The sequence below is a fragment of the Perca flavescens genome, chromosome 5, assembly GCF_004354835.1.
Source record: "Perca flavescens isolate YP-PL-M2 chromosome 5, PFLA_1.0, whole genome shotgun sequence".
NCBI lineage: Eukaryota > Metazoa > Chordata > Actinopteri > Perciformes > Percidae > Perca > Perca flavescens.
Window position 1 is genome coordinate 7,984,588 of NC_041335.1, and position 25,531 is coordinate 8,010,118.

General features: G+C 38.5%; 1 protein-coding gene across 1 annotated transcript in view; it reads right to left on the reverse strand.

Annotated features, from left to right (window-relative positions):
- Positions 1-1,864: 1,864 nt before the first annotated feature.
- Positions 1,865-25,531, reverse strand: part of abca2 (ATP-binding cassette, sub-family A (ABC1), member 2) — a 184,327-nt gene continuing 160,660 nt past the window's right edge. The window contains exons 42-48 of the mRNA XM_028579340.1: positions 25,351-25,485; positions 18,553-18,656; positions 18,325-18,417; positions 16,066-16,168; positions 5,606-5,743; positions 5,309-5,518; positions 1,865-3,134 (exon numbers count right to left, since the gene is read on the reverse strand). Coding sequence (XP_028435141.1) covers positions 3,099-3,134; positions 5,309-5,518; positions 5,606-5,743; positions 16,066-16,168; positions 18,325-18,417; positions 18,553-18,656; positions 25,351-25,485 — 819 coding nt within the window. The 3' untranslated portion in view covers positions 1,865-3,098. The remainder of the gene's footprint in view (positions 3,135-5,308; positions 5,519-5,605; positions 5,744-16,065; positions 16,169-18,324; positions 18,418-18,552; positions 18,657-25,350; positions 25,486-25,531) is intronic.

Genomic DNA, 25,531 nt, shown 5'->3' on the forward strand with positions numbered 1-25,531 from the left:
CATACATTTGAGTCATCAAAAGAAATTAAACACATGGGATTACCTGTGTTGATCTACTTTATTTTCTATTTATTACTGGTAGGCTAGAGGGCAGGGTAGGGATCAACTTGACAAATAAAAGAAGACAATGAATCTAACTAACTCTCCTACATCAAAAGGACAAGCTTTGCACGCTAAATTTGGAGAGTTAATTTTATAAATACTTATTACATATAGTGCATCCAATCTGTACAATTAATATTAATTTCGTGAAACAAGGACCTTAAGCACTCTCTTTGGAAAAAAAAACGTTCCGTAAGACAGCAAAAGGCAAGATGATCTGCAGCTTAAGTCAAAAGCATCACTTAAACCTAACAAACATCCTTTAGACATAATTTTTGATCTCAGTCTATTGATCCAAAGTGCAGCAGATCAAATAGGGTTTACATCTATTGAATTAAAATAGTTTCTACTAGATGATACCTTCATATGGTGAAAATAAATTACAAAAATACTTTACTTGGGCAAAAGAGTAAAGGTAATCCTGCTCACTCTCTGAAGTTAAACAGACAACATTTCATGGTGGACAAAAAGATATATTATTTTCTAACTCTCCCACTTCCCTTTTGACAAACTTTGCACCCTGATTTTGGACATTTAATGTTCCTGGGCTTTGAGAAGAACAGCTCTAATGCCCTCTGGGCTCGACCCAGTGATGGAGACCCTCAGTTTTCGATTGCCCTGAAATTTAAGGTAAATAAAGTTAGCTAAATGAATGGAAAATGCATTTGGAGCACACTGCCAGTACTCATATTGTGGGCTTGTTCGAGATGAAAACTAGACGAGAGCAGGCGGCGGCAGCAGTGGGCGGTGACAAAAAGGTGAAATTTGGAGCACACTGTCAGTGTAATGTCGGACAGTTTCCAGCCGTTTCCAGCAGCCTCCAGGATGAACAGGAAGTCACAGAAACACTCACGTCCCGGTGGCCTCTAGCTCACCCAGTAAGCATGTTTGCCCCATGTTGGCTGAGTCCTGCAGCAGTGCAGGGTTCGAAACTGACCTGATGCCCTTTGCCCATCTCTCTCCCCCTTTAATATCTATCCACTTTCAAATAAAGGGAAAAGCCCCCAAAAAATAATCTTTAAAAATAAAGAAACACTCATCCTGTTAGGTCTGATTCTGATTTAATAAAATGTTATCAGACCCATATATCAGCTTTTTTTTTAGCTTTATTATGACAGAGTAGCTGTCAAAATGCTCTACACGCGATCTGTTGCCGATTTTAATAAACAACAGGCTGTTGATGACCCGTAATCAGAATGGATTTAGTGACTACTACTAACCCACACTACTGTGTTCTGTACAGAATAAGCATCTAAATCAAACAACCAGCAATTAAAATCCCTCCGATTCAAAAACAAAAAGTGTATATAAAACGTCATCATGTTGAATCGATTCTGAACCAGTCAGGTGTTTCCCAGCATGCCCTGGGTCAGACAGGCGGAGCTACACCTAAGAGGTGGGGCTGGATCTGGTCAAGACCCACCCATTTGACTCTGCAGTGAGCACCACTTGGTTAACTCTAGTGGTTGTTGGTGACATGAGTTATCTCTTCATTGTTTGACTGAGATTTGTGTTTGTTACTGTATGTTATTTCATTTTAAAACGTTCCAAGCTTTGATTAGGTTATAGTCACAGAAAGATCCAAATGAAACTCAAAGAAGTCATCCCACTTAGGTTTAGGTTCACAAAAATCAGTGTTATGGTCTTAAATATGTTTGAGTTGTTTGTTTCGACTGTATTTTAAAAGTAGAATTAATTCAAATATTCCGGCAACCAACTTCTCTCCGGCTTTACATTCTCAGTAAGAAAAATTAATTACAAGTCAGTTTTCCGTGTTTAATGATAACCCCTTCAATTACAAGTATCAGTAAACACCCCACCAGTGCCATAATAGTCACCAAAAATATAACTGCAATTAGCTGTGAAAGAAGTAATGAAACAGTTATTTTTGACAGGACAGGTTACAACTCAACTATCACATTACAAATACATCTGCAAATAATAAAACATGTATTGTACTCAATAGATTATTCTGATCTGAGAGTTCCCTTCACAGTGATGGTAGTGCAGTTATTGTCAGGGAATATAAGCAGAGTTCACTGCAGTTTCAGACTATTAGATTATTATTATTATTATTATTATTATTATTATTATTATTATTATTATACACTGTGTCCGGTAGAGGATCTTCTTGGCAGAGTCCACAACATAATAATATGTTAAAAGAACAAAAGAGAGTATTTAGTAGAAAGAGACCAAATGTACAGTTTCAAACAAGTTGATAGAGGGGAGACACCATCAAGACAATAACGTGCCATGTACATTCTCTCCATGTCTCTGACATCAAGTTAAAAGAAAAGGCCAACAGCATGCATGTCCACATCTTGCCAGATGTATCACTAAATCCTCTGTTATTGCAAAATAAATCACACACATCATCTGCTTTGATATCCAAATAAATTATTTTTCTTGCCACAGAAAAATAGACTGCGTTACCAATGGGTATCAACTTCATCACAGCATGCTCTCAAGGCAGGTCTAATTTGGTACAGTGACAAGGGCCCACTCTGGTGTCATGAGGCCTTTTTGTTGGGAGTACAACCAACTCAAAGTAACCTGTGATGTCAAACACTTGGTTTTTAACATATCACCAATGATATGTTCATTTACTAACAAAAGTAGCTAACCTACTGTATTCATCATCCATTTAATAAGATACATTCTCAACAAAAATAAATATGAAAACATTCCAGGACAAAGTCTTCAATCCAAATTCAAGCACTCCTTCTGCTGTGTCTCTACCTACAGGCTGGACTCTGCACGTTATCACCTCTGTCTGTATGATCTGACTTAAACCACCTCAGTCCCTCCTGAATAAAAAATTTAGGCTGAAATACTGAACTACCGGTCCTATTTTCCATGGTGCAGAGAGTTTTGATCCTCTTCAGGGTTAAATCAGCCTATTCTCTTCTCCCTCCAGGCCTCAGAGCTCAGAGCGACTTTGGTTTTCCCACTCCGTCACTATCCTCGTCTCTGCTCTTTTGAAGGGGCTCATTTTAACAGAGAGTGTCTGTGTTGAAGGAGAGCTGCACCTGCACAGACACACACACACACACACACACACACACACACACACACACACACACACACACACACACACACACACACACACATTATCTTTTGATACTCCAAGGGACAGAGAGACAGACATTTATTTCAATAATTTAGGAAAGTTTGCCTTTGTCATTAGTCCTGCCATCCTGACAAGTATAAAAATCTTATGCTACTTTTTTATATTAAAAATAAAAGTAGTTTTGGCATTTAAAAATGGGGTGGTGATGGCGCAGTGGATATGACACATGCATTTGGTGTGGGAGACCCTGGTTCGATACATCAACCAATGTGTCCCTGAGCAAGACACTTTAAAATAGAAAGCAGATTTTAAGTGATAATGGCTGCACAAAGAAAGAAGAATGAGAAGAGAGTTAAAAGTGGTAAAAAAGATGGCCGCGATGAGACCACATGCAAACCTATGGATGGAACAGTTGACTGCCCTAAATAGACTGGAAACTGGCATCAATGAAGCATTGGAACGGACAACTAAATTGGAACAATGGGCAACAAATTTGGAGGAACGTGTGATAATGTGATACGCCACGAGAGAGTGATTGGCTACCTGGTACACAGAGAAGCTACACTGATGTCAAAATGCGAAGACCTAGAAGCCAGATCTAGGCGTGATAATATAAGAATATATGGAATTGCCAAAGGAGCAGAACATTTTTTTTACAGTTTGTAACTGACCTAATCCGCAACGTACTTCATCTTCCAGACGACCTGAACATTTGTATTGAGAGAGCGCACAGGTCTCTGACAGCCGGACCCAAAGATAACACTACGCCACCTAGATCAGTGATCGTCCGTTTCTTAGACTACCGAGTTAAAGAAATTATTCAACAGCAAAACAGCGAGGGATACAGGACTAGGAAAAGAAAATCTACTTTGACCAGGACTACACCGCCGAAGTGCAAAAGAAACGCCAGCGGGTGTGTGCAGTGATCCAACAACTAGAAAAATATATATAAAAGTGCAAAGCCCATATCCCGCCCAGCTGAGGATGCATCTTACTCCGGGACAAAACTGTTTAACACGTTGAAACCGACGAAAGGGCGAGGCTACGGAAAGTGATAATCAGGATCGCTGGTCCGGAGTCACGGGGGACACGGGAGCAGGAGTCCATCAAGACTAACACACATTCTTTAAAGAAAATGACTGGGCAAAAATACAGCCTAATGCATCTAATATTACTGATAACAGAGGGATCTTAACTATAACTAGTTATTGGTTTGTGTATGTAATAAATACCCCAACCCCCATTCATTCTGTTTAATAACAACAGCTAGTTTAAGTAGTAACAGCTAGTTCAAAGTGTAGATTTGTTGTTGTAGATCTCATATAACAAAGGTTTCCTATAGAGCAAATTGAGCTCAATAAAGCATCTTTTTCATTCATTGATAGACTTTAGTTACTTCCACACCGACAAAGTTGTGGATTAGTTACAATTTGGCACACAGTGCTATCCCCTGGAGAAAATGCTACAACTCTCTGCTACTTCAGTTCAGGAGCTGGCCATTTCTTGTTGTTTTATTGACCAGTTGGGTTTTTTGGAAGCAAATTTTTCACGTTCTTATCCAGAAGCAAGCATATGCAGGAATATTCAGAACATAAACAAACAAGCTCAGGTACACAGTTCAAAGGCAAGAAAGAAAAAAGAAAAAAAAGGAAAGATAAATGGGTCAAATATTAAGATCATATGGTAAATTTAGAGTGGAGACTGTATGAATTAGTTGACATTTACATCTTATAATGTTCATAGTCTAAATCCCCCTATAAAAAGGATGCCATGACATGCCACGCCACCCACCACCACAAGTAAATTTTCAACCTGTGGGAAACATGGACCCCCCCTACCGTGGACCTTTTTATAGACAATGTCAAGTTGACATTGTCTATAAAAAGGTCCACGGTAAGGTCCCTACAAGGGGTCCCTTTGACTAAAGACAGGGGTGAAAAATACACTCAGGAAAACAGACAGTGTTAAATGCACTAATGCAATTCTTCTTTTGTTTCAATACCTTAGTATTGTAGTATAGTATATAGTGTATTGTAGTAGTGCACCTATATCCATGTGTACCTGTAGCTTTTACTACACACTCAAATCAAATCAAATAAATAATAAATAAAACTGCAAGTGTGATTTACTTACCCTTTCCTCTTCGAAGCTGATGAGTCCTTCATCATCGTCACTCTCCAGTTCCTCGGGTGCCTCGCTGATCAGAGCGTTGAGCTCTGTGTTGGCAGGCCGAGACTTCAGCAGGTTGAGTATGCGCTGCAGGGGGGACTGTCCACCACCCGAGGAAGGTGTCTCCTGCTGCTCCAGATTGTCGCTCTGCTTCTTGGCAAAGTTGACAAACACCTGAGCAGAAAAAGTTGATTTATTTTATTTATTTCATTTTACCTTGTTGAAGTTCGGCATAAAGTTGAAACATAATGTTGCACTCACATTGTCCAGAGTGGTCTGACTGACAGAGTAGTCCTCGATGCCCAGCACCTCCACCACCTGCTCCATCTTACTGAAGACCTGAGCCAGTGAGATCCGCTCAGACTTCAACTGATACTGGACCTTGGTGTGGTGACGCTCCTGCAATTGACAGGTGGCTTAATGTCTGAACATTGACAAGGAGACAGGAGGAACATTGACTGCCAATAATCTCTTCGAAGCATTTACCAAACCCCACTCTGCTCATTTCAATGTGAAAAAGTGCACCTGTAAATATAAAATGGAAAATATCACACAGGACAAGACAAAACAAATCGTTTAGCAAGATCTGGACTCACTAAAAACTTGGCAAACTCTGTGACCATCTCAGCCTGTGTTCTTGAGTTCACAATCCAGTGTTCGCCTTTGTAAGAACGCAGAACAAAAATAGTGATTTATTTTGGTTTGATGAAAATGAGAAGTTGGATTATTCTCTGTGATAAGCAAAGGCAACTGGACTTGTCTGTCTAATCTGCCTAACATAAACCAATATGTTTTTTTATTCATGCAGATAACAAACTGCATTAAAATGCGCCTGATACAGACTGAATGAATGAACGAGGAAATTAGTTTCTCGCAGTCTCCTCCCAGAGAAGCTTGAGGTTTCTTGAAGAAAACCTGCTCCCGACCAGGTTAGGTTAAGTTACCTCTCTTTCTGAAATGGAAAACCCAGAGTTTCCCTCATCTCAGGGTTTAACAAACTCAGAGTTTTCACTAAACCTGCTTTCTGGATTTTCCATGGATTGTTTATGTTTAGTTTTCCTGTTTTGTATTGTGTATTCCTGTTTGTATTGTGTATTCCTGTTCTTTGATGATTATTTCTGTTTCCTGTTTTATTTTGATAGTCTGGTTTTCTGTCTTGTCTTGTCTAGTTTTACTTCCTGTGTGTCTGATTGTCCTACATGTTGTATCACCTGTTCCTTGTTTGCTCATTACCTCATGTATTTAGCCTCTGTGTTCCCTTTGTCTCTTGTCAGATCGTTTTGTGTGTGTTCGTGTGCTTTCCCTGTATCAGTTCTGTTCAATTTATATCATTCCTGCATTTCCCTTATTTTTGTACTCCCTTGGTTTTTTGGATGCCTTTTACTTATTTTGGAATTGGTTTTTGCCTGCTGCTTCTCCCAGGACTTCCTTGGTTCATTTTTTTTTGTTTTGATTAATAAATCCTCGAGCTCAACCTTTCCCCTGCCTGCCTGCCTCTCCCTGCATTTGGGTCCTTTAATCCCCGGAATCGTAACACCTACCTTTGTTTATGTTTTAGGAGGTGAGTGGCAGGTATGCAAATTAAAATAAAGCAAGATTAAAAATAAGTAACTAACAAACTGAATATATGGAAGGGAACAGTGAATAAAAAGAAAGATAAGGTAATTAAAGTGAATAGGTGAATGGAATGACATTACATCTAAAATGTAATCGTGGGTTACTGTTGGGATTTTGATCGCTATGGTGGTTTGTTTTGGAGGATTATGGAGAAGGGTATACCGGTGGTCGCAAGTGGCGTTACGATGTCTGCTCTGCTTCCAATCCTGACACAACCTTCTGCTCTGCCGGTCCTGCATTCTGCGCAAGATATATTGCTAACGTTATGTAGCTAAACATAAAGTAGCCTACAGCTCAGACAGAGATGTAGACGTTAGCTCTTTTTTAAAGTGGAAGTAATATATATATATATATATATATATATATATATATATATATATATATATATATAATGTAATACAACAGTACTTGTACTGTTGTATTACATCCATTTACATCTGTGTTTTTCTTTACGCTCTTTACCATGGAGTGTGCGCGGACGCGGAGTGCGCAACAAATTGATCTAGGCTATAACAATAACAACGGCACAACATAATCTTGGTTTTGTTTCTTGTTGTTTTGTCTTGTCTTTGTGTGTATGAATTTGTTAAGTATTTTGTTGTTTTTTGTGTGTTTTATTGTTATTGTTTTTTTAGTAATTTTGAGTCCTACAAATTACTTCCTTTGACCTTTTCTGTTTCACTATGTTTGATCAGTGGTTTTATTTTCTTATACTTTAAATATCACACTGGATGGTGATAAAGGTCTGAAAATAATTCATTTAAACATAAGAAGTCTTCTACCTAAAATTTACATGCTTAGAGCATGGGTAGAAACTGTTCTACTGGAATTATGTCTGACTGTTTTAGTGATCATGCAATTGTGTACTGTATATGGAAAATTAAACTGCTTAAATTACCTCCTAAACTAATTACTATTAGACAATACAATAAACTAAATTTAGATTATTTTATTAATGATATAATTTCAATCAACTGGGATAGGTATCAGTTAATTCCAAATGTCCAAGATGCATGGGATTTTTTACTTTCTGAATTGAATACAGTTATTGACAAACATGCTCCTCTGAAAACTATTAAAGTAAAAGGTAGGCACCTTCCCTGGATAATTGCTGATTTAATTAGACTTTTCAGGCAGAGAGTATTCTATAAGTCTAAGAACCCTGCTGATTGGGATGACTATAGGATAGTTACGAAATCTAAGTAAAACTATGACGAGAAATGCCAAATCTAACTATTACAAAGAATCTCTTATTGAAAAATCCTAAACAATTCTGGTCCAAGATAAAATCAATAACTAATGCATCTGTTAAATCTGTACCTAAGCAAATTAAAGTTAATAATGAAATCTTACAAGAACCTCTTTTAATGGCCCAAGCATTTAATACTCACTTTTCATCAGTCTCTTCTATATTGCCTGAATCATCTATTTGTGGTAATTTACAACCTAATAAATCACTGACTATTAACAGTATATTTTCTTTTAGGCTTATCACACCTGTTGAGGTACAGAATGTTATTAATGATCTAAAAATGAGTAATGGTTCTGGGTTGGATGGTATCGAAGCTAGATTCTTAAAATTATTAAAATTATATGTCTTTGTCTACCTATAAATTACCCAATATCTGGAAATGTTCACGCATTATTCCCTTACATAAAGTAGGCGATGTACTAGATTTGAACAACTATAGACCAATTTCTCTTATCCGTTCTGTTGTTAAAGTGTTCGAAAAATTAATTTATAATCAATTGTCATGTTATCTTAATGAAAACAATATCCTTTCACCTTTTCAGTCTGGTTTTCGTTCTAATCACTCTACAACTACTGCACTGCTAAAACTAACCAACGCTATTCTTACCGCCTGAAACAATTCGGAACTGGTGCTATTTTCATTGATTTGACAAAGGCTTTTGATTTGGTCAGTGATTACATTCTTCTAGATAAACTTTACGCTATTGGCCTTTCACGCACTGCATTACTCTGGTTTAACTCATACCTTCACAATAGAAAACAATGTGTTGTTGTTAATTGAAACAAATCTGACACCAACTCAGCAGTGTGGTGTGCCTCAAGGATCAACACTTGGTCCACTTCTTTTTTCCATATTTATTAATGATCTTCCCTCTATTTGTAAGTGTTCTGTTCAGCTTTATGCTGATGATACGGTTATATACACTTTACATACAAATTTAGTACAGATTGAAGCAGACTTACAGTCTGATTTTAATAACTTACAAAACTGGCTTGCAGTTAATAAGTTACTCCTCAATAAAACCAAAACACATACTATGATTTTTGGCACTCGACAGAACATTAAACTTAAATGCAAATCACATTCATTTCGTATTTCTTGTCTTGATGGCATTACATTGCAGAAAGTTGACCATATTAAATACCTTGGCTTATACTTTGACTCTGAGCTTTCTTTTAATTACCATATTAATCACATTGTACATAAATTGAATTATAGTCTTAGTCTTCTTTTCCGTTCAAGAAACTGTTTTCCACTTAAGGTCAGAAAAATAATTGCCCTTCAACTTATATTGCCAATAATGGATTATGCTGATTCAGTGTACTGCATTGCTTCTAATTCCTCTCTTACTCCTCTTACTAGAGTGTATAATAGATTGTGTAGATTTATTCTTAACTGTGCATTTACAACTCATCACTGTATAATTTGACTTGCCCACACCATATATAAGAAGACAGATTCATTGGTTGCACTTTGTCTTTAAGTGTGTTCATTTCAATTATCCTATTTATCTAAAACAGTTTTTGGTTCCTTTTTCCTCCACTCATCATTTAAGACATACTGTACAGCTTTTCTTTTCAGTACCTCATGTTTCTAAGTCTAGATCAAAAAACGCTTTTATGTTTAAAGCACCTTCTGATTGGAATAACTTACCAGTAAATATTCGTTCCATTTCATCTTTCAGACTGTTTAAACATGCCTTGGAAATTCATTTTCATACTAACTGTACATGTAGACCTTAATTCTCTCCAGTTTTATCTCATTCTTCACTCTTCTTTTCTTATTGAACCACTTAATTTCACTGTCTTTCTACAGTAACGTTTGGCTATATGTTGATTTATCATTATTCCCAGTTATTTATTATGTTGTAATTTTTGTTGTGTTATTGTATCTGTTCCTTTTGTGTTTTGTTTATTATGTTTGTATGTCTGTAATGTTTTTTGTTGTATTTTGTTCAGGACCCCCTCAAAAACGAGATGGTACATCTCAAGGGGTTATCCTAATAAAAGAATTTCAAACATGGTGTTCTATCATAAATCCATGGACATGGTGAGCAATCTCTGGCCTAAACATCCAAGCTCAGGCGAAAATCAATCACTTGTCAGGAAAGAAAACTAGATGTCTCGCAGATGTCTTGTGTTACTAACAAGCTAACATTAGCTCGTCCGTCCGAATGGGCAAATGTCTGAAGGTCTGGCCAGAGATGCGGACCAGTTGGCGGACGTGTCAGTCTAGCGCTACGTCCACATTTAACGGCATTACATTATATATATTATCTAGCCAAGGTGGAACTAATTGTAACCCCTCACAATGCACACATTTTAATTTTTATCATCCTATTTATTTAGTTTTTAAAGGTGCAATATGTAATATTGTATGTAATACTGGCAGCTAGCGGTTAAAATAGTTACTGCACTACCAATTCAAAATACTGGAGAGTTGTTTCCCCCGCCCCCTCCTGCTCAAACTCGAAGTTCACGGAGGTTGCCAGGCTGAGACCGCAGCATTCACAACAATGTTGCTAGACGCTTTTCTCACATAGCCAGACATTACTCCACAGCACAGCAGAGTAGCTAACGGTAGATGCTGGCTATATTGACAGTCATAAAAGCCCGTGCTCACGCGGAGCTCTGTAACCAACTGACATACACACTTTTTCGGCTTAAAATTACAGTATGAACCGCTAAAAACACAACAACCTCACTGTCCTCTCCACACGCCAGTCAGGCACACTTCCTCGGCTTAGAATTACAATACGAAATGCTAAAACTACCACTAACCTGCCGACCGAACACACTTCATTGGCTTAGAATTACGGCAACAATCGCTAAACACATTGCCATCTCACAGTCCCCTCTTTCTGATTTACAGCCCCCCTCACGTGGCTGCAGCCGCTGAACTACACGTTGTAAACAGCCATGGGCTGCTTGCCTGGTCCTCCCGGTAACGTTAGCTAGCAGTTAACAGGGTTAGCATGGCGGCGTTAGCCAGGACCAGTCGGGATCACTTTACTGCCTATGTCTCAATTGTTTTTGCGAGTAACCAACTCGGGTACTCTAGCTATATAATTCAATGTGAGTACACAAATGTTGAAATGACAAAAAATGCCCATCCCTAGTAGCTGTGATAAATTAGCCTGAAGCTAATGCTTACCTGTTCAGGAGAAAATAAGCCAACTCTGCGTCCTTTTGGGCTCTAAGCTGTCTCCATCTTTCAAATACAACTCCAATATTTACCAGGGGGTTGTTACGTCTCTGGTCACGCAACTGTTAGAAACATGCTGTTTTCTTTTTTTTATGTCATGTAGAATCTTATCTCCGTTGATCCTGTTTGTTTGTTTGCTGCTTTCATGGCTGTACTACTGTTACAGCTGTAGCGCGCTGGGTTTACGTTTTTACAGGTATATCTGGCAACCCGGCCTGCCTGTCAAACTGGGCCGTTGATAACAACACACAGATCAAAACATAAACATAAATTCCGTCACGGAATGTAAATTTCAAAAAGAAAAAATACTGACATTAGCATCGTTGTCAGAAAAGATAGTATTTCAGTTTAACATGTTTCCTAAATATCTGATGAGGCACTGGTGTCATTTTTGGATTTATTACAGTACAAATATTACATATTGGACCTTTAATTTTCATAGCATAAGAGGAATTATTGCAACTATGCAAATACTTTATTATCTTATGTTATAAAGCTATTGTGAACTAAATATGATTGTTGAGTATTATAATAAAAAATTTGATTAAATTTGTCTCGGATTTGTCCCAACTTGTCTCGGATATTGATTGCCATTTAATACTTTAAATGGCAATCAATAGCACTGCGTGGGCACCCTTCCCCTGCCAGAGTGACAGCAGCTAAACATGGAACCACAGGAAGAAAGCCTCTTATCTGTTGTGGAGGACTTCTCGCTACAGTATGTTTTTGTGTTTAAGTAAGAACAACAATCTTTGAAATTGGTCCAGTATTAAGCAAGACCGTTGCAAGACTACAATGTAAGTTTCTTTTACTTTTACGTTGGTCATGTTTTGTAACGGAGATGTTTTCTAACGGTAATGCTGAGGGCAGTGGCGGGACCTATTGTTTACACACGCGATCAGCTGATAGCGCTGTGTGGACCTGCGGCGCTGCTGCATTTGCAGTGGTGCAATCCTGGACATGCGCATGTGAAGGAACGTCTCTGTAGCCCTGACACTGAACTGTTGGCTGTGGGGTTGTGTCCGTACTATTTACCGAGGGAGTTTACGTCCGCCAGTGAGATCAGTGTTTATATCTGACTATCTTCTGATGCGGAGGCAACTGCTGACATCATACGCACCACTGTCTCATGACTTTAGACGCAGCAGCCTTCATGGTTATCACTGGTGATTTTAATCATGTTTCACTGGACAAATCACTCCCGGACTTTCACCAGTATGTTGACTGCCCCGCTAGAAACATTAAAACTCTGGACATCCTGTATGCAAATGCTAGGGATGCATACAGTGCCACAACCTTCCCTTCGGCAGATCGGCTCACAACCTTGTCTTGCTGAATCCAAAGTATGTTCCTCTTGTCCAGCGGCAGCCTGTCCACACAAGGACTGTGAAGAGGTGGACTCAGGAGGCTGATGAGGCACTGCAGGACTGCTTTTAATTAAATTCTGTGAGAACATCACCAGGTGTGGATGGGGATAGAAGAAGACACCAGGCAGCCGTGAGAGAGCAAAAGAGCTGAACGGTTACTTTAGAGGTTTAGCTCACAGCCATCAGCTGCCTCTTCTACTACACCCCCAACCCACCACACTCACCGCCTCCTTCCCTCCCTCCCTTGTTCCCACGACTCCCCTTTCACTCCAGGGGGAAACAGTAGAGGGCGCCAACACGATAGGCTATGTAATTACCGGTAGTGACAGCGCAATTAAATAAACAATAAAGTGCCGCCATGGAGAGGTAAGAGATTATCTTGAGAAAAGCGCTTCAAAAGTTGGTCAAATAAACCAACACGTTCGAAACAGTTATGACGCCAACTTTAAATTTATGGTCGTGTATGGTCATCTAATAATTGCAAAGCTGCCAAAAAATTTGTAGTCACAGAATGCAACGTTCGGAGGTGGCGAGCACAAAAAGAACGACTAAAAAATACCAACAGCCAAAGGAAAGCTTTCCATGGACCCCAAAGTGGCAAGTTTGCAGAACTTGATGATAGAATCTATGAATATGTGATAGAAAAACGTCAGGATGCGATGCCAATCACAAGAGAAATCATTCAGCTGAGGGCTCTGGAGTTAGCCAAGGAGCTGAACATACCGACAAATGAATTCAAAGCTAGCACTGGGTGGTGTACACGAATGATGCGGCACAAAGGGCTGACACTGCGTCGTACAACAAGGCTGGCCCAGTGCCTGCCCTCAGACTTCGAGGAGAAGTTGCTGTCTTTTCAGCGATATGTGCTTAAACTGAGGAAAACTCACTTATACCCCCTGGATCAGATAGGGAATGCTGACCAAACACCAGTGTTTTTTGACATGCCAACATCTGTCAGTGTTGCCAAGAAAGGGGGACAAATCAGTTATTGTGCGATCTACAGGAAATGAAAAAAACCGAATCACTGTAATGTTGGCGTGTCTCGCTGATGGGACCAAACTTCCCCCGTATGTGATTTTGAAACGCAAGACTATGCCGAAGGAGACGATGCCAGCTGGCATTATTGTACGTGCCCAGGAAAAGGGCTGGATGGACACTGACCTGGTAGTGGACTGGCTCAAGGTAGTGTGGGGCAGGCGCCGCGATGTGCTTCATAAGAAGAGAAATATGCTCGTTTTGGATGCAGCCTGTCAAAACTCAGTTGCGGAAAATGAACGGCGATCTAGTGATCATACCGCCCCCCGGTATGATCACTAGATCGCCGTTCATGACAAGCCAGCTACAGGTATTGGATGTAGTCGTCAACAAGTCATTCAAGGATAATCTGCGCAAGAGGTACACTGAGTGGCTCCTGTCAGGCGATCACTCACTGATGCCTACTGGAAAACTTCAGAAGCCAGCAGTGCATCTGCTCTGTACTTGGATCCTCCAAGCATGGGATGCCATAAGACAGGAGAGCATCATTCATGGATTTAAGAAATGCTGCATATCAAATGCCCTTGATGGGAGCGAGGATGACATTCTGTGGGAGGGGCTCTTGGAACATCATAATAGTGATGACAGTGAGCATAGCGAGGCAGGGGATCTCTGTGAGGAATAGGCCTAGTTTAATGTGCAGCATAAAGGCCCATTTGCACTGCTGTTCTTATTGCAACCCCACAGTTTGGTTTGTTTCAAGACTTTAATGTCAGATGTGTTTGATTAAAAGCAGATGGTTATTTTCTATCTATCTTCACAGTACCACAATTACATACATACATAGGTCTACATAATTATTGCATTTTGTGAAAAGGTTATTATATAATTCATTTCTGAACTCATTGACATGAGTGCACTTTTATTTTGTGACATATTAATCCAAATATTTAATGAATGGTGTTCATTAAATATTCAATGAATTTAGAATTAGAATTTTCCAATAAAATTATTTTCTGTTGAAAACCAGATTTTTCCACAAAAATCTCTTTTTTCCTCAAAAATAAGTTTGGAAAATGGGAGGGGGGGTCGTCTTATATTCAGGACCGTCTTATATTCGGGTATATACGGTATTTGCACCTGGTGAGAATCACAATTTTATTTATTTTTTCTCCAGTGCATTTAACACCATACAGCCACTGCTACTAGGTGAAAAGCTGCAACTGATGCAGACTGATCTCATGAAATGGCGTATGTATGACACGCCAATTCGTATGCCATTATTGGCGTGTTATCATGACGCAAACTCGCTTTTTAGCGTGTTTATCAACGCCGTTTGGCCTCCATTGACTTACATTACCTTGCGATTGTGTGTGAATTTACGCCGTAGCGAGTAGCATGAAAGGCCGAAAATCCGCGTGGGTAGGTTGGTCGGGGTGGTGGTTGGGTAAAACACAGGACTTTCACCCAGGAGATCGTGTCCCGCGTGTCACGTTTCCTTCGTGTCCTGTGTGTCACGTTTCCTAAACACAACTGTCACTTTCTTTTTTTACTAAAGCCAACCCCGTGTCATGTTTCCTAAACTCATACAGCCAGCGTAGACAACAGCAAAGGCTGTTTCGTCTGAGGCTGAACAGTTTCAGCATAGACTATTTTTTAAAACAAACTTTATTGACGGCCACAGACGAAACAGCCTCAGAGGAAATGGCCTCAGACAAAACAGCCTCAGAGGAAACTGCCTCAGACAAAACAGCCTCAGAGGAAACTGATCAGAACATCAAATTAGCCTTTGTATCTGAGGCCTTTTCACCTGATGCTGAGGCTGTTTATCCTGAGGCCTGATGCCTTTTCGCCTGACACTTGAGGCAATTTTTCCTGAGATCTGATGCTGTTTTACGTGACACCTGACGCCTTTTCATCTGGTGTCTGAGACCTGACTCTGATGGCTGAGGATGTCCTAAAATGGGTTGAATACAAAGCTTTTTTGGAGTCCCATTCGAGGACAAGGTTAAAACAAGGTGAAAAGGGGATGTTTAAACATTTTGGGCAAAGTAAAATACTTAGGGGTCTTATCATTATAAAATGAAAGATTCTGCACACATTTAATCCCTTATAGTCATTAAGTGAATACAGGTTATGGACAGTAAGCAGGACTTCTTGGTTCTTTCACAGTTTTTTTTAACCAATAAGACTTTCTGGACTCTGTAGTCATCAGAAAAGAAAAAAACACTAGGCACTCCCTTGATCAACCTGAGGGGAAATATTCATCAATTTCCTGGTACTCAGTGGATTGACAGTTATCTACCTTTAGTACGGCCTCAGGGAAGTTTCTGTTGAAGAATCTAACCACCTCCTTCAGATTCAAGCTGCTCTTGGTCCTCACTGTGATCATGTAGCCATCCCCAAACCTGGAACATGATCATATAAACATTCACAATTTTACATAGTCTATATTACATACTTTCTCATTTCCAGTTATTTCATATTTAAACAATTATAACACAGGCACATTGTTTCGACATATATGCATTATACAACTTTTAAAGAACAAGAAGTTCACAAGGTAATCGGCGCAACACACCTTTTGTTTCTATTTTGACAAGAATAGACACTAAACAATGGTGGTATATTTTAGATGCATTTTATGCCTTTACTTCCAATTCAACAGTAGAGAAATAATGAATGACTACCAGGACTTTTCACAGGCTGAATTACTGTATACAGTATACACTGCAACAGAGGTCTACGAGAAATTATGCACTGGAAAGTTTAAATATTTACCAACTGAAGTAAACCATGCATGATTGTAATCAACACAGAAATGTTATCTGATATTTCTTTATTAAATCTGATCAGAAGTTTTGCAGGTCTAAACTAAACAAACTGTGGATACATTGTAGCATTTGAAAAAAATCCTTTAGGAGCTTAAGGAGGGAATTGATTATACATATTTTGTTTAGAGTAACAGACTTCATAATTGACCATTGGTTGCAGTAAAGCAAAGTTTATATACATATCTGGTAGGGATGTAACAATACCAAAAACTCACGGTATGATATCACAATCAAATTTATACGATACAATATTTTTCATGATATTAAAAAAATTAAGAGAAATGATGACTTGAAAAAAAGTCTTTTATTAAATAATAAATCTGATGTGTACAGCATTTTCTATTCACATACACACATACATATATATATATATATATATATATATATGACTTAAGCATGTGCAAAAAAATGTATGCCATTGTAATTGTATTGCTCGTGTAGTATTCAATTATTATTTAATGTATATTGTTTCCTATTATTTAATGTATACTCTGTATGTGTGCTGTGTGTCTGATATATTTCCCATTTTTTTTGGGATTAATAAAAAAAATCTATCTATCTATCTATCTATCTATCTATCTATCTATCTATCTATATCTAATCTAATCTAACGAATGAATGATAATGATTGAACTATGCAGGGTTAGACACTAATATTTTTTAAGCACATACCCCATGCCCAAATGTAAACTTATAATAACAATACAAAAGGAAATTTAATGCAACTTAACACAGCCTTCCTCAACTGTGGCACTAATGAAAAGACGTTAACATTTTAAGTAACTAACGCCCAGTGTGGGAAAGATTGAGTGAATGAGCGAGCCAGAGAAAGAGAAGCTCCCAATACTCAAAACACACAAGCATTAGTATGTTTTGACTAGGTACAAAGTTATATATTGGATCTCTAACTGTGTATTCAAGCTAAAAAATTAAGTAAAAATTGTTTGCCAATGGCCAGGCAAAGCAGCCAATATATATTTTCTTTTCATAGAAGCGGTCTCCACTCTCTGCTGTCACATCTCTCACACAAATGAGGGAGCGATTTATGTTGGAGCTAACATTAGCGTTGATGGAAAAATGCAAATAAATCAAATGACCACATTTAGTCTCACATTGCCAGACCGATCTCCACAGGCTGCGGAGGAAGGTCTGGCTAGTCCCACACAACATTCCCGGGATAGGAGAAAAATGTGCTCTGGTTAATGGTATATCTTTAAAGCAATCAGAAATATATAAATATTGTAAATCCTCTTATTTTTGACATATAATTTGTATTGCTTGGTAGAAGACCAACAGAAATGTTCTGAAACTTGGAACCAAATTATGGTTATAGAAATCCTTAAGATGTCAATTTATCCACAACTGGAAAAGGAATAATAGGGGCAATTCCATCCATGGGGCATTTACGTTTAAAGGGATACAAGTCTATGAAATAAGATGGAAGAAATTATTTAATTATGAAAGAAACATACAGTTTGTGCCTGAACAAATATTTTATAATATTTGTGTTTTCATAAAAGGTCATCTTAAACTGTATATTATAAATATTGTCTTTTAAGTTTGTTTTATTTTTCAAGAAGATAATAAAAAGGTCAAGTATAACTAGACACTATATAAAGGCAGTCCATTTGCCAGAAAAATGACAAATATCAATATCAAACCTTGTTTAAAATGATGCAGATTAGAGCACATATAAATCACAAATGGAATGTGGACCTTTTTCCTCTGACCTGTTCTTGAGATGTTGGATGCTGCCCAGACATTTAAACCTGCCGTTGACCATAATGCCCAATCTGGTGCACAAAGCCTCACACTCTTCCATGCTGCAGAGGCCAGAATGAAATAATATATTAAGTATACTGGTGAAAAAGAAGTGAAAATCAGCCAAAACAGTAACAGTATTCAGTAAAAAGTATTCCAGCAGAATTCCACTGAATGTGAAGACTGATGTGTCTCACCTGTGTGATGTCAGCACTACTGAGCGTCCAGTCTTTATAACGTCCAGGATTAAGTTCCAGAGAAATCTGCGGGCTTTTGGGTCCATGCCAGTGGTGGGTTCATCCTGGAAAACCCCACAAAATACAGTTCAGAAGCTTATGAGGTATAGCTAAAAATCATACTGTATGTAGTTACAGTTGTAGTTACTGTTTTCCTTCCACCATGAACAAATGAAATTGACAAATGCTTTCCAGAATCAATTCCCCAAATTAATATACATTAAAGGATCATTCCTGTTTGTCCATCATTTTCTCTCAGTTATCTGTCAGTAACATCACTAAAAAGTGAGCGCACTTAAAATGGTGGTGATAATCACTTAATGCACAGGAAAACAGTTGGTCTATTTCTAACCTGTTTGTTCATCTGACTACTACTGTTTCTTGACCTGTCCGACTACCTCTTTCATCTCGGTAAGTACAATGTTGTGTTCTTGAGTCCATCCAGGGCTGTTTTAGGCTCACTCTGCACAAAACACCTGATACTGATAGAAGACTACAGACAGCCAGACTATGTACTGTCATATAATGATATGACAGTGACTGTCAAACCGCTGGCTGAAGCTTGTTTTTTGACCAAGTTACTTATGTTCCATGCAAACATTATAGTATAATGAGATCAGACTCATTAGGGCTGTGACAATAACAGCATCACCGCACAACTGGCGGTGACGTGACACTACTGCGGTGATAACACCATTTACTTTTTGCTGGCAAAAGTTACAGAGAAGAGATGTCATGTGATATGAAATATAATGAAAGCAATAATCATTGTGTAGTTATCCTCATCAAATTTCTTCTATCCTATATTCAAGAGATTATGGAGAAAAATATGACGTTCACAAAACAAAACATTTCACAAAACACTTCAACATTTCACAAAACACGTAGCATTTCCCAAAACACTTAAAGATGCCCTGCCACATGTATTTCATGACTTTGTGGTAATGTCTGAAGTTCTACCATGGACTCTGTAACATTTTTTGTGGAAAATGCCTTGGTTAGCTCAGGCAATATGATGTCAACAGCTTTTGTAATTGGCCTGCTTTCTCTGCTTATTTCTTTTCAGTGGCTAGAGCTGACAAAGGAGGTAGCAGTTCATTTTCACATTCACAACATAACACAAACATATGACCCTAACATATTTCACAAAATGCAAGTAAAACGATTTTGTATGGCAGGGCACCTTTAAACATTTCCCCAAACAATATTTCACAAAACAGCATTTCACAAGACAAAACAAGATTTAACAAAACACAATAGCAAAAGCAAAAAAACAAATATTTGGTGAGACCCAAGTGGGAAAAGGTAGGTACGTATTGGACAATGATTGCTCGTCGCTGATTTTACCTGTCAAAAATTTTAGAACACCCCAATTTATTTTATTTTTTTATTGAAATTTTAGCAGTTCAAGTCCAATGAATAGCTTGAAATAGTACAAAGGTAAGTGGTGAACTGCTGAGGTTAAAAAAAAAGTAAGGTTACCCAAAATTGAACAATAATGTACATTTCAGTATTTTACAAAAAGGCATTTTTCAGGGAACAAGAAATGGGTTAACAGCGTAAAGTTGTTGTTGCAGCAATGGAGGTTGATCAAGCTTTGAAGGTTGGTGCTACCAATTCCCACAGGTGTTCCAACTTGTCTGGATTACTTACAACCCCCTCTGTTTGTATAAAAGTATTGTTGGAACACACTGTGGTACCATACCCTCGTGAGCATTATTTGAACAGTATTGTACTGCAGAAAGTAGTGTGTTGCTATAAAAATGGCGGGAAAAAGGCAATTAACAATGGAAGAGAGACAGACCATCATAACACTTAAGAATGTTGGTCTTTCCTACAGAGAAATTGCGAAGAAAGTCAAGGTGTCAGTGAGTACAGTATTCTTCATCATCAAAAGGCACTTAGAAACTGGGGGAAACTCTGACAGGAAGAGGTCTGGCAGACCCAAAGCCACAACAGAATCAGAAGACAAGTTTCTGAGAGTCAACAACTTGCGTGATAGGCGGCTCACAGGACAACAGCTTCAAGCACAGCTTAATAGTGGTCGTAATAAGCAAGTCTCAGTTTCAACTGTAAAGAGAAGACTTCGAGCTGCAGGTTTGATAGGTCGAGTTGCAGCAAGAAAGCCATTGCTAAGACATCGGAATAAGAAAAAGAGGCTTGCCTGGGCCAAGAAACATCGTCACTAGACTACTGAAGACAAAATTTGAAATCTTCGGTTCATTACGCAGGATTTTTGTTCGCCGTCGAGTAGGCGAAAGGATGGTTCCTCAGTATGTGACATCAACTGTCAAACATTGAGGAGGAAGCGTGATGGTCTGGGGCTGTTTTGCTGGATCCAAGGTCGGTGATTTGTACAGAGTGAAAGGCACCCTGAACCAAAAGGGCTACCACATCATTTTGCAGCGCTATGCAGTACCCTCTGGTATGCGCCTAGTTGGTCAGGGGTTCATCCTACAGCAACATAATGACCCAAAACATAAGTCCAAGCTATGCCAGAACTACCTTAGCAAAAAAGAACAAGATGGTAAGCTTAAAAACATGGAGTGGCCAGCACAGTCACCAGACTTAAACCCCATTGAGCTGGTTTGGGATGAACTGGACAGAAAAGTGAAAGCAAAGCAACGTACAAGTGCCACACATTTATGGGAACTTCTGCAACAGAGTTGGGAAGAACTTTCTGAAGAATATTTGATTTCCATTGTAGAAAGAATGCCACGAGTGTGTTCAGCTGTTATATCGGCCAAAGGGGGCTATTTTGATGAGTCATAAATTTAGAATACATTTTGGTTTATAAATTGATTCCATGATTTCTTTTTTAACTTAAATTGTTCATTTGTTCTATTCTTTCATTTCAGAGTACAATAAGACATTGAACTGCATGAATTTCAATAAAAACCTGGAAAAATTGGGGTGTTCTAAAATTTTTGACCGGTAGTATATATATATATATATATATTTATATACAGTACTGTGCTAAAGTTTTAGGCAGGTATGAAAAAATGCTATAAACTAAGAATGCTTTAAAAAACTTAAAGGTTAATAGTTTATTTTCATCAATTAACAAAATGCAGTGAATGAACAGAAGAGAAATCTAAATCAAATCAATATTTGGTGTGACCACCCTTTGCCTTCAAGACAGCATCAATTCTTCTAGGTACACTTTTTGAAGGAACTTGGCTGGTAGGTTGTTCCAAACATCTTGGAGAACTAACCACAGATCTTCTGTGGATGTAGGCTTCCTCAAATCCTTCTGTCTCTTCATGTTATCCAAGACAGACTCAATGATGCTGAGATCAGGGCTCTGTGGGGGCCATGCCATCACTTCCAGGACTTATTGTTCTTCTTTACACTGAAGATAGTTCTTAATGACTTTGGCTGTATGTTTATAAAAATAAACAATCATTTATATTTTTGAAAGCATTCTTAGTTTACAGCATTTTTTCCACACCTGCCTAAGACTTTTGCACAGTACTGTATAATATATATATTGTATTGTTTTTACAATCAGGGCAGCAGTTCAGATTACATTATGTGCTTACATAATTGCAAAAGGGTTCTCCAATGTTTTCTCAGTTATCCTTTTAAAGGGATATCAGATTAGTAAACAGAATGTTCCTTCACATGGGCAATGTAGATATTGCATTAAAGATCAGCCACTTCTTTCTACAACAGTCGAGAACCCGTTTGCAATTATGTAAGCACATAATGTAATCTGAAAACTGCTGTCCTGTTTAAAAAAACAATGCAACTGATCTCAGCTGGTATTCTGTCTATAATGGAGTGAAATGGAAATTTGGAAATTTGGAAAGTGAGCCCAAACTTTTGACTGGTAGTGATACTGTGTGTGTGTATATATATATATATATATATATATATATATATACATACAGGCCAAAAGTTTGGACACACCTTTTCATTCAATGTGTTTCTTTATTTTCATGACTATTTACATTGTAGATTCTCACTGAAGGCATCCAAACTATGAATGAACGCATATGGAATTATGTACTTTACAAAAAAGTGTGAAATAACTGAAAACATGTCTTATATTTTAGATTCTTCAACGTAGCTACCCTTTGCTTTTTTTGATAGCGCTGCAAACCCTTGGTGTTCTCTCAATGAGCTTCATGAGGTAGTCACCTGAAATGGTTTTCACTTCACAGGTGTGCCTTGTCAGGGTTAATTAGTGGAATTTTTTCCCTTATTAATAAAAAAGCAAAGGGTGGCTACTTTGAAGAATCTAAAATATAAGACATGTTTTCAGTTATTTCACACTTTTTTGTTAAGTACATAATTCCACATGTGTTCATTCATAGTTTTGATGCCTTCAGTGAGAATCTACAATGTAAATAGTCATGAAAATAAAAGGAAACGCATTTGAATGAGAAGGTGTGTCCAAACTTTTGGCCTGTACTGTATTTCGGAGACAAAGTTACCACTTTCCAAGCTATTTATTCGGGAATATACACCGACTCACTGCCCAGAGGCCATCAATCCCCACCAGAGTCTCAGTCATGTTAACACCAATAAATGTACACTAGATAAACATGAACACTAAATTAACCACACAAAACTAAAACCCAGATAACATAAGTGCACACCAAAAAGCATTAACAAAACATTATTAAAACACGTCAACTACGACAGGAACAGTTCAGAACACACACACAGTCCCAGGAGCCTTTGCACTGCTTAAGTGCAGAACAGTCAATTTAAGCGCAACACATCCTGCCAGCCGTTATTATTGCCTACTATATTGCAGTTCGGAGTGTACAACAACCCATAAAATCCATTTGTTTTTGTAAGCGTCATAAGCTGGTTTATCAGGCACCGTTGCTGCAGACGTGCTGCAACAACGGACTAATGCTTAAAATATAAATAATTTATTTCAATAAACACTCAAAATCGGCACAGAAAATAACGTAACATAACAAAAGTTAGTAAATCAGTCTACATTGAAGGCAATTCAGTATTTGCTGTGCACAGCTGCTTTATGGATAAAAAAGGTTCTGCTTCATTTTATTACATCCCAGCAGCATCTAAACTTGGCTGGACTGATATGGTATACGGATAGCCGAAGCCTCTGAAGTGCTGCGTCAGAGCTCAGTGCTTTTGCGCACCTACAGACCCTTACACACATCAGACTGTCGATATTCTGCTTTTTTTGTGAAGGAGACGTCTGGTTATCACGGCTCATCTTTTGCTGCTCGGCCCCTAATAAACCAGAATTATGCTTTATGCCATGGATTTAGCCCCAGTAGTCAATATGCAGTTTTGTTGTGGATTTAGTACTGCTATGTGTTACTACAATAGACAGTGTACATGGGGAGATACTGTGTTGAGAGTCATTACAGCCCTCTTGTGTTCATCCTCTATTAGAAACATTTTGTGACATTAAAGTATTTCTCGTTTTACATTTAGTTTTTGTATAAATGCTAAGTCAGAGTTAGGGCTGGGCGATATGGACCAAAAGTCATATCCCGATATATTTTGGCTGAATATCGATATACGATATATATCCCGATATTTTTTTCCGCAAAGTGAGAGCAAATGTTCAGTCAAAGCCAAAATCAAATATGACATGTCACAAGTAGTTTCATAGAGACAGTTGCAAAATCAAATAAATAATAAACCGGTTTCTTCACCTGGTTCATGATTAAATGCTCAGCTGTTCAAATAACAATAAAATGTAAACCTAAATACTGTATAACAAGAGTACCTTTTTTGAAATCAAAGCTCCATATTTGTGATTCGTTCCAAAGGTCAATTAAGCTTTTGATATTAATATAATCTACTTTGTTCAAAATGTAATGCCTCATGCCTGTAAGCCTAGGTTTATAGTCCCATTCTTCCACTTGATACTGCTTCCACTTAAGTAAACTAAAAGATGAACTATCGACTACAAAACAAAGAAACTAATTAATGTGTTAATACAAAGAATATTTATTATGATCGGTTCACAGATCTGAGTCCAAACGGAAACTTCACCCTTCTGAACTAAGAGTTTCTGCTTCAAGGTGAAGTTTAAAACAGACTGAAATGTCCAGGCTCATTCCTCCACTATTTATTTCTGTATGTATTTATGCGTTACATGTAATTTTAACGGGCACTGAGCTCCAGATCCTGCAGCCGCAGACGGTCTCTGCTGCCCCGCTGTAGCTTCTCTCCGTCCGCCTGCCGCCGGCAAACTTAGTGGAACTTTCCGCCGATATCGACATACAGGTCGTCCTGGACTACGTGTAAGATCATACCGATCACCACTCTGTCGATTTGGATCAGCGGGGACCGGCGCAGCAGCGAGGCAAAGCTGTGTTTTTCCCGGGGGAAGAGACGCTGCGGCCGGCCACGGAGCTCTCAGCCTCCCGCTGCCGCCGGAGCTCAGATTGCTGGTCGAAGGCGGCATACATAATCATAAAACACATTGTCACCTGTTAAATGTTATTCATTGCTGTTTGTTCTTTTCATTTCCTCTATCGAACATAATTAAGCAGTACAAAAGTCTGGCATCTTTAGCGTTGATCTGAATGCTTCGGACCCCTGTTCCAAGATGGCGGCGGTTTTGACGTATGTTTAGAACCTCAAGGCGACATCTGTGTATATATCTATGGGAGCAAGGATCACATTTGAACTATATCGATATATGCGATATGGTCTAATTCCATATCTCATTTAAAAATATATCGATATATTTTTAATATCGATATATCGCCCAGCCCTAGTCAGAGTTTACTCGTGCAGCACATTCAAACTTCTTACAAGGAAGATGAGTGAGGGATATCCAATCAGAGCGATAGCAGTGGAAAGCTTGCGTTTGTTTCCTCCACTGTAAGTCCCAGCAGGCTTGTCTGCATACTTTGACAATTCCAGTTTTTCTAATGCCCAATTCACCACCTAGAGGGGGGTAAAGGGGTAATTTCAGTCTGTGATGCTCCTCATA